The 10,953-nt window shown below is 32.6% G+C and overlaps 1 protein-coding gene across 8 annotated transcripts; it reads left to right on the top strand.

The window, feature by feature from the left end:
• The first annotated feature begins 729 nt into the window (after nt 1-729).
• Nucleotides 730-10,250, top strand: hfp (Poly(U)-binding-splicing factor hfp). Of its 8 annotated transcripts, none has more exons than XM_088202994.1 (16): nt 730-815; nt 2,402-2,486; nt 2,747-3,325; nt 4,692-4,764; nt 5,009-5,080; nt 5,145-5,364; nt 6,774-6,977; nt 7,050-7,190; nt 7,417-7,578; nt 7,639-7,784; nt 7,845-8,093; nt 8,161-8,225; nt 9,161-9,321; nt 9,390-9,567; nt 9,636-9,813; nt 9,889-10,250. In XM_088202994.1, the coding sequence occupies exons 6-16, from the start codon at nt 5,249-5,251 to the stop codon at nt 9,996-9,998; spliced, it is 1,710 nt and encodes a 569-aa protein (XP_088059120.1). In that variant the 5' UTR covers nt 730-815; nt 2,402-2,486; nt 2,747-3,325; nt 4,692-4,764; nt 5,009-5,080; nt 5,145-5,248; the 3' UTR covers nt 9,999-10,250. The 8 variants fall into 8 exon arrangements, with proteins under 8 accessions (XP_088059120.1, XP_088059124.1, XP_088059121.1 ...); XM_088202998.1 differs by having other exon boundaries at nt 9,393-9,567; XM_088202995.1 differs by having other exon boundaries at nt 2,747-2,792.
• Nucleotides 10,251-10,953: the final 703 nt, after the last annotated feature.

The following is a 10,953-nucleotide window of genomic DNA, read 5'->3' on the forward strand; positions in this document are numbered from 1 at the left end:
TTCTATTGGCTACTAGGGAGAAACCCTCAGTTGTCATCATAAAACCGATATGTATGTATGGGATACAACTATGGGGTTCAGCAAGCAACTCTAATATAGATATAATCCAAAGATAACAAAATAAAATTCTAGGGGTCCTATTTATATTTTCATATAGGGTTTATTAAGAATTTTATATTTGTAAGCTCATAAAAATATGATTAGTTAATTTTTTTATACAAAGAAGTAGATCGCCACTACTAAAAGGTTGAGCTGCCCTGGTGTATATGTTTGTATATGGTTTGCTTCTGGCCAATCTTTTTAAGTAATATTAATTTGGTTGACTGATAGTGGTGGGTGGCAATTACACACACATTGAGCCGCTGCATTAGTATTTTTATTAGGAATTTATAATATTATAATAGTTTACAATATGTTACATGATAATATATGCGAGTGATTGGCCGTTATCTTCCTGTCGAGGTCCACCAATATAATGTTCTGCCCTCTACCACTGTCACGTTAGTGTTACCAGAGTGCCGTCAAGTTTTAGCCCTAATGAACGAATAAATACAAAGGTCCACACAATAGTAATATTATGATAAATGTGTAAAAATATTCTAGAATATGTGTTAAAAATAAATATTTATTTATTATGTTTCAATACGTTTTGTGTCGAAATATTTTTTTATTAATCTATTTATAATGAATTATTTAATTTGAAGTGGGCGATATGTTTTTTTCAGTGGCAACATTGTGTAGCGGAACGCTGCGCGCTGCTGTCGTTTGACTCCGCCCGCTTCTTTTTTGCCAACATGAACGGTGCCAGCGATTCTGTGAGTTATTCCTAGTCTAATATCCCACGTAAACTGTAAATATGACCTATTAAAGACGTTCAAATTATCATTGAAAATGCAACGTTTTCCAGAACAATTCTCAACCTAAACTATGCTCAGAATTGACGTAGGTCAGTACTGACCGAGATTTGCATATATTTTTGGTTATATCTTAATTTTCAGAAAAACCTTTTTAATTTATATTATAATCTAACTATATCTTCTACATTCTTACAAATGAAGAGTGTATATAAAATAAATTCACAATTTCCTTTACGTTTAATATATACATATATTTTTAATTTTAACTTCATTTTTTTAATTCAATTATTTTGAAAATGCGTGTTTTGTAATATTGCATTCAGTTTTATTGTTAATTTTGAAATAGCAATCCAAGTTTTGAACCATTTACCAACTAGGAAAATAAAAATGCTTGAAAAATGGGTGCCGCACAAATTTAAATAGAACAAAAAAATCGCCTATACTCGAATGTTATATTGTAATGTCTGATGAAAAATGTATGTTATAGTTAACCATTATAACTGAAAATACGCATTTTTAAACCTAGCGAAACCATTTTAGTTTAAAAATAAATTGATGAAATATTGACTCACTGATTTGGAAATCTCGCCAACAGATTATTAATCGTTTAAACATTTCGACAACTTTTCATTTGATTAGGTTTCCAATGATCAAAAATAGCGTAGTAACATTATCAATCTATAAAATGTGAAATCTGGATATGCACCAACGTTTTTGACCAGTTTTAGCTCTTTGGCATTGTAAATCAAATATCGGAAGTTTTAAAGTCATACAATTAGTTAAGCTCGTATTTTTTGGGTTAGAATTTTAATAAGATTATGTTTAGAATTTATATTAAATGGTAAGAATTATTTTGATAGATGGTCATAATAATTTTTTTCAGTTCGCAATAGTGTTATTGCTTATGAATCATTATTTTTATCGTTAAATTTTATTATTATTATATTATTAAAAAACCGGAGCAATTGAGCAGGGAATTATTTTTAGAGATATGCGTATTTAAATAAATACTTTGTTCCATAAAACGAATTCTTTGTGCAAATATGTAAGGTAAATCTTTGGAAAAGGATTCATTGCAGAGTTATTCATGGGGTGTTCACTGTTCTATTCAATGCTCGCTCGCACCTAATCTGACCAACAGTAATGCTCAAACAATTCGTTTTATGGAATAATTATTTTATATATTGCTCATTTAAATTGTCTTCTGAAAGAACGTTTTTTTATTTTAGTAAATGTTCTAAAAAAAATATTTTTTATTTTCCTATTATATATTTATTATTTACTCAAAAAAGAGATAAGAAAATAATATCGGTTTTTGAACAACTTGAAACATATTTTAGTGGTTAAATTATTGTATATGTAACATTGCTGCTAATTTGCAGAATAAAAGAGAGGTGTTTTGAATTCCACATGTGAAATAAAAACTCATATGTTTGGGATAGTCTTGTTCGAGATCAATGATATATCTGAATTAGATTCTTAAATGAGATAAATAGTTTAATTAATGTACCATTACAATAACACATGTTTATATATTACTATAGGTCGCATCTGATTCTGCACCGATAGCTCCGTTGCCTACTGAACCACCTCCTCTGCCGGATTCTTCGACAGCACCGCTGACGGAAGGCAAGTCGCTTAAAACTTATATTTCACTTCCCTTCTCTTTTTTTAGTGTACATAAAGTAATATCATAGCGTAAACGTAAGCGTTTGAGTTCTAAAAATCAGTTTTATAACTTAAGTTATTAACATTTTTGTCGATTTAAAATAAGTACGCGGAGAAAATGTGCAAAGATCGTTGTCGAATAGTTTACGGGTAGAACTTTGAATATTTGAGTATACAAAACTTCTAATAGAGGTATTTGTGGTCTGCTTGCGATGTTCCAGTGGCTGACGTCGGGCGACCCAGACGGCGTACGAACGACACGAGGATGTAGGTGTAACAAGAACCACTGTGATTGTAATAATTTTAAAAAAATACGCACGCACTTACACACCTTCCATTGATACGGAAACGTTTTGCTTAAATAGTAAGATTGTTCAAGAACTAACTGTGTATAAATGTTGTTATTAATTCGATGCGTAATCTTTATCGTGTCAAATTGTGCGATACGATAAAGATACGTAGAAAAGTAACGAGTTAGGTTTTAAAGGTGTCGACAAACGTAATGTTTTATTATTTAATGCTTTCAGTCTTGTATAATCTATGCCTGTTCCTTCTGGGCTGTGCGTATCTTGAAAGGCCGACGCGCTGAGATTAGCCGAGATCAAAACGACTACACCCGTCTTTTCTTTTTCCAGAAAACGACATTATCTCTGTTTTTTGCTTTCTGTTTCAGGATTGGCCAACTTATGTATTAAAACAATATAGATTTAATATTCTTTTGCTTTTTGTTTCAGGATGTAGTTGCGTATTTTTACGATCTTTTCTCCATGCGTATATGCGTGCTTATAGGTTGTGTGTATGTGCGTACATATGTGTATATTTGTGAAGAAAAGCTTCATACATAATATGTAATGTTTACGTGTATAGAAATTAAATAATCATATAATATAAAAAAAGTTGGTAGATCAGATCACTATACATATTATTAATTTAATTGTTTTGATTCATTGTAGACCAACGAATCTAGTTTATACATAATAAAGTTTAATTGCTATCTATTAAGAATACTGTCATTGACATGATTCAAGGTATCTACTGCATAATTTGATTGTAATCAAATCGTAAAACATTTTTTTGTTTAAATATAGCTATCAACAAACTAGATTTGTTGGTCACCCTAAAACTCTTTCCAATATTATGTTTTTAATTAAATGATATCTAGAGTGTATGAAATTAAGCGTATAAGTCGTAACATGGGTTTTTAATGTAAGTCGGAACAAACAAAAACATATTACGAGATATTTGAAAGGTAATGAAGTTGAAAAAATATTTTGCTATGCCATTGTATCAAAATGCATAATAATTGCTATTGCTATTGATTATTATTTCAAAGAAAATTGCATTAATTGTTTTGTCAGATTTTCATTCCATTTTTCGCATTCATATGAGATGATGAGTTTTCATTTAACTTGATTCATGCTCAGGTATTTTTAAGACCAATTTTTCCAACTTAAATCCCAGTTCTACAGTTATAATATAAATATAGCATACTATAACCAGACGTGTGTTATTCAATTTTTCTTTAGTTAACTGTGTTAACGTGTTAAAAATCAGTTAACTGTGTTTAAGTCTAACGAATCCCAACGTTGCATTACATAAAACGTTTCGTCCTCTTCTCTCGCTTTTAACCGATAAACGTCGCGAAACGTAGATTCCCATCACACAATATTAATTTATCAATTCATAATTTCTTGATAACAAAAATTTAATCAATGAAAAAAAGGCAACTTGAGTATAAACTTCGTCAAAAAACAATTAAGATCAACTTTTAAGAAAAATGATTCTGGACTGCTAAATTATCAACCAAGGAACAATAACTTGATTGAACTTATATCCAATACAATAATATAGAAAAATATGCTAGTGACTTTTACTTAATTCCATTTGCTTTAAATATTTAAAAATGATAAATACATTATTTAGTGCTAAAAAAATCTCTTAGTAATTACAATCAATGAGGTTTATATTACATTGTAATTTTGGGAAATATTCTTCGGTATTAATTGAACAAAAAATAAGTTAAAACTAAAGCAATACCGAAGGATAAATAACAGTTTTTCCGTTATATAACAAAATGAATAAATATATTTTAAGATGGTTAATACGAACAGTTTCCATGATGTTATTATTGATTAGGTCTTTTTTGTTTTGCTCTTGTGTTGGTAGGAGTGCTGAAGGTGCGCGTCTCCTCCCTTCGATCGCAAGGTCCAACTGCGCCGCTCGACTGGGAAAACAAAATGTACAAACGCACTTTCGTACATGCAAGACTATGTTGCATTAAAATTATTATTTTGCATCGCCCGTTGCATTATCACGATTTAACTTTGACACCGATAATCTAACCGTAGAAATGCTTTGATATGTTACGCGACAAAGTTAAGTCATGAAATGGGGTATTTTTATTTATATTTAGATTCATTCATTGAAAAACCATCTCCGATATCATATAAACATTTTTATAACGTTGCACATGGTTGTTGTAGGTGGAGAGATTACAACGGCTTACATTACTACACCAATTTATGATCTGCAACAAGTCGGAGATGTATATACAGGTTTGTATTGAAATATGCTTAATCTATGCGGGACGATATGATTAATGATTAATGCGAATTATAGGCCCGGGAGCTAAAAGCACATCGTTACCGGCGATTCTGGGTGGATCGCTTTCGCGTCTTACTTCAGAACAAGCGGACTGTGTGGCGAGAGCGAAGAAGTATGCTATGGAGCAGAGTATAAAGATGGTACTCATGAAGCAAACGCTAGCGCATCAACAACAGCAGATGGCCAGTCAGAGGACACAAGTTCAACGGCAACAGGCGCTCGCTTTGATGTGCCGGTTAGTGTTTTTATACTGTAAATTATAAATAAAACTATATGTGCCTATAATAGCTGAAATGATTATGAATTTAATATGCTATAAAACTTCTGTATTTCACAAAACTAGTGAAATCGGAATTTCATAACAACATTAAATCTCTACAAAACCTTCAGACACGCCTAGAAACAACACATTGCTATTGTTGTATTTATCCTTGGTAATTATCAGATGATCGCCGACAAATGGCCACCTGAAAGTTACTGTGCAATGTACCAAAGTTTGAATTAAACAATAACACCATTGGTCCTAAATTTGCTTTGTCTCCCATTTATACAAGACTTTTTTACTCTGTCCCTTTGATCATCATACAGCTAATCTCTACTTTATTAGCAAATATCCTTATAGTTAGGGTGACCATATTTCTCAGGATGCTCTGTAAAAATACCCCCCCCCCCCCCTCCTATATAAAAAAGTGTTGCACATCCAAAAATTTCACAATTTTTCCTTTGAAGAACCATTAATATCATCAAGGAAATATAATTTTTTTCAGAATGTACAATTCTTATGTACAAAGATTAATGAATGAAACATGAAGATAAAAAAATCATGTTTATACTTATAGCGCTGCAGGCGTTTTTTATTAAATAATTTTTGGTAGCAGTTTTTGGTTTTTTAACAATTTTTAATGTCAAGATTTTGCTTGAAATTATCTAAACATCCATACTTTTTTTAATTTTAGCTTGAAATTATTAATTGGTAAATTAATTCAGAAGTCAACTATAATTAGCTATTAATATTATTAGCATATCAAGAATATTTCTCTTTGTAAAAAATTTTTGTCTTCTAAACAGGGCTGTGGAGTTGGAGTCGGAGTCGACCGACCGATTCCGACTCCAACTCCACACCAATCTTTTTTTAATTGTTTGTCTTGCGCCATGCATTTTAAGTCGCTAATATGAAATAAAATTTAGGTTATTATATCAATTTTGGGTTGTCTCCCAATTATTCGGAAAAGTACAGTCAACCCCCCTACATAGAGATTGGGACTTCGTTTTAGGAATACTACGTTATAGGGGAGACTAGGCACCCATACAAAATTTGTGGTTAGGTTCTTTCAACTGTATTTTGTGAATTTAAAGAAATCAGAAAATAAAACTTTTTTTCCCATTTTTATGTATTAAATGTTGATGGTTTAAGGTTTATGGGCACCTAAAGGTGCCATAAACATTTGAGCTTAATATGTTTATTTAGTATAATTTAAGGCTGTAAAACACTTACATTTATTGAACCATAATATTTAAAAAAATATGGTATGAATAGATGCCTCCCCACACATTAATTAATTCGAAATTCCACTGTAAAAGGGTTAATATTTGAGAAAATCAAACTATATGAACGATCCTAATTTATGTGTATTTTTTTAACAGAGTATACGTTGGAAGCATATCGTTTGAGTTGAAAGAAGATACCATTAGACAGTCGTTCCTACCGTTCGGTCCGATTAAATCAATAAACATGTCTTGGGATCCTGTCACCCAAAAACATAAGGGATTCGCATTTGTCGAATACGAAATACCTGAAGCTGCTCAACTCAGTCTCGAGCAGATGAACGGTGTAATGATTGGAGGAAGGTATGTATTTTAAATTACAAATATGACTATCATATATATGATACATATATAATGCTAATAAAATACTTTTAGAAATATCAAAGTAGTCGGACGTCCGTCTAATATGCCTCAAGCTCAAGCCGTCATAGATGAGATTCAAGAAGAAGCCAAAAGTTATAATAGGATTTACATAGCCAGTATTCACGCCGATTTGACCGAAGAAGATATTAAAAGGTATGCAAGATTCTCTTAATAATACTTTATTCTAATGAAAAGTAGTGATGATCAAATTGTTGGAAGAGACGTTTTGTGTCGAGACGCCGATTTCCGGTAGATTTCCACTTTCAACGGCAATGATTATTCAAAAAGCTGATAAGATCTGAACGTCCTAAATAATTTAACGTTTCATTATTGCTTTTTTTTATGTACATATTTTTAACAAAATGTTTTTTTATTCTAGCGTATTCGAAGCTTTTGGTCCGATTACTTACTGTAAGTTAGCGTACGGTGCATCAGCTCATAAACACAAAGGTTACGGATTCATAGAGTATGATACGTTACAATCGGCGCTGGAAGCTATAGCGTCCATGAATCTATTCGATCTTGGTGGACAATATTTGAGGTGAGTTTCGTGGTTATAATGTGTAAAATGCATGTTTATTTAAATTAAATGCATTTATAGGGTCGGTCGCGCTATAACACCTCCGAACGCTTTGATGGGACCTTCGACTAATTCGATGATGCCAACAGCAGCGGCGGTAGCTGCCGCGGCTGCCACTGCGAAAATACAAGCTATGGATGCCGTAGCCAGCAATGCGATGGCTTTAGGTATGTTTTTATGAAAATAATGATATAGATGTTGTATTTACATTATTATTTTCAATACAGGACTTGCTTCATTACCTGTCGGACTTGGAACAAACTCGACTGGTATGCCTGTTTCTGGAATGCCAGGTGTTGCCGGCTTACCGACTGGATTGCCTGGTGTGGGAACGATTCCGGGATTACCAGGTGTTGCCGGTCTTCCGTCTGTCGCCGGTTTAGCCGGATTGCCTACGATGGCAAACTTACCCATAGTATTATCCAACTCTATAACTACAACTGCCAATGCATCACTACCAGTGACTGGGATACCGGGTATTTATAAAAAATCTACAAATGATTGACATAAAATAATGTAGGTGTTAATCAATGGTTTATATAGCTGCAGGTATGGCCGTTCTTCCCAGTGTCTCACCAGTAATTCCGCCTCCTGGAATAGCACTACCTGTAAGTAATGAACCATATTTTTTTTAGATTACAATAAACCTAAATAATAAAAAAATATATATAGTACTGCTTAGTTGGACCAGATCGGACAGTTTAAGTAAAAGCAGCTGCTTTTCTCGGGCTTCTAAGGGTCGTCTCAGTCTATTCAGTGTATCTCTATTTGATGCATGTTAGGTCTTTGTTCCAAGTCAAAAGCGAAGTGGTAGAAGTGTCTTATCGTATTCAAGTTTAGAGCTAGGGAAAATTCATCGCCCTTTCTGTCCAATACAATGGTTCGGGGCGGAAAATTTTTTTTTGTTATTGCCAACTAAATATCTAGTTAGACCTGTGGGCCCCATACTTTTTGAGAACTGGGCCAGATCAAAACTTTGAATTGCTTGGGGGGTCAGTATAAAAAAAATCCAACAACCAAACCAAGATGGTGCCTAAAAATAATTTATGTACAGAATCAAAAATAAAAATATGGCTAGTAATAAAAACTTTATTAGAATTACTTTTAAATTTTTTTAATTTAAATAATTAACATACAACAAAGCTTTTCTATCTTATTAGTAAGCGGAATGTAAATATTATTTCGCGATTAGTGAAATCCTCCGTACTTATAATATTATATTGACATTCCATAAAAATATCACAATTGTAAATTACAGTAGGTCCCCCAATAACAGGGTAAATTGGGAACGTGCTATTTGGGTGCGTGTAGTTGGGAGACTAGAAAATACTCATACAAAATGTTTTAAATACGTACGTACGAATCAGTCACGTGTGGTGAGATATCCTCCCTTTAGCTCGCTCACACATAAAGTAATGAGCACCCAAATAGCACGTCCCCAATTTACCGTGTTATTGGGGGGTCTACTGTATTTGCAGTTAATTGTAATAATAAAATTATTAATTACGATATAAAAGCACTAATTAAGATGTTTGTGTTACAGCAACGTCCGAATTTGGGAGCTGCAACTGCTTCGACGGTTGCTTCCGCTTTACCTACCCCTCCATCGATGACATCGACTACAGTATCACAATCGTCAATGTCAGTCAGTGTCGCAAATTCAAATTCTTCGTCCACGAATGGAAACAGTCAAGAAGTCGTGAAGTGAGTCATTCATTTATTGAGATGAAATAGTTGCTTTATATCAAGTTTTAATATATTTATGATCATAGAAGAATGGAAGCTGCACGACAACAAGAGCAGTTGCAATTGAAGTTATTAGCCGGCGCAGAACCACAAACTTTGAGTCAGCAAGAGCATATGAGCATCAAAGGACAGAGCGCCCGACACTTGGTTATGCAGCGTCTTATGAGAACTAAAGAATCTAGAGTTGTCATCCTCAATAATATGGTTAGCTTTTTATTTATTTAATTTAAGGAATTAAATCCGGATGATTCATTAATATATTTTAATTTTAGGTTGGCCCTGACGATGTCGATCAAAGTCTACAAGAAGAAATCCAAGAAGAATGTAGCAAGTTCGGCACTGTCGGTCGCGTTATAATCTATAATGAACGTCAACATGATATTCCCGCAGCCGAAGACGATAGTTCAAATATAATAGTGAAAATATTTGTTGAATTTACTACCATGGCTGGTAAGATTCAATTACTTTTAGCGGTTATATTAGATAATGCATTGACACTGAAAATATGGATTTTGTTAATAACAGAGGCAGAAGGAGCCGTAGAAGCTTTGAATGGCAGATACTTTGGAGGAAGGCAAGTACGAGCGGCGATCTATGACCAAGATCTGTTCGATCACGGCGATTTGAGTGGATAGGGGCGTCTTTGAGGACCCCAGGGGTCCCTCCTCTCTGAAAGAGTTATCAAGTTTTCTTAATTACTGATTCGTATCCATCACTGTGTTATTAAATGGTAATGTTTTCAACAAATTGAAAAATGTCTTCATTATATTAATAAAGAATTTAAGGAGCTTACGACGTATTCGAACTTGTTTATTAATTATATTAAAGAGAAAGCTAAGTAATCGGTATAGTTTCAGTAGATTATTTAACGTAAATTTAACCAAAAAGTGATATTATTGAATAAATAGTTTACAGAATTTTAAGAATTGTCATACTGGACATTTTTTTTGTATAAACATAGGTTTAAATTGCTGTTGTGAATATTTTGTATCGATGTTTTTTTAATTGCGCTTTCAATTAAAACCTTAAAATTATTTATGCAAGTATGCTTTGTACACGCAACGGCTTTGTTTTCTTAATTGTCTTATGTAAAATGTATTCATGTACTTTTTAAAAGCTGTGTATATAACGTAGATTGAAATTTGTAAATATTTTCTATTGAATGATTGACACTTTGTGTATGTTCAACGATATTGTGAATCACTACTGTAATATGAATAAAGATGAATTGAAAAAAATCGATTTTTATACCTAAATCCGAAAGAAACATTTTGATTAAAATATATATAACCTGATGCGAGGATTTTAGGCATAGGTTATTAAATATTCATTAACGGATCAAGTTTGATATATTGGTGATATAATTTCCTAGTATACGCGACAAAGGCAGCGATATGAGGTACGACCGTCATTTGACATAAATATGGCGTTGTTTTTTACTTCTAACGTTAATCGTAAATTATATTATAGAAAGCTAGTAATTTTTACAATATGTTATGATATGGCTTATCTATCTATATTGGTGATATTGTGTTTATGGTATGAATATATGATAATTTATGAATGAATAGCATCAACTAACGATCAGAA

Source organism: Plectrocnemia conspersa, unplaced genomic scaffold, assembly GCF_051122295.1.
Source record: "Plectrocnemia conspersa isolate PC_06_02 unplaced genomic scaffold, ASM5112229v1 ptg000013l, whole genome shotgun sequence".
Taxonomy (NCBI): domain Eukaryota; kingdom Metazoa; phylum Arthropoda; class Insecta; order Trichoptera; family Polycentropodidae; genus Plectrocnemia; species Plectrocnemia conspersa.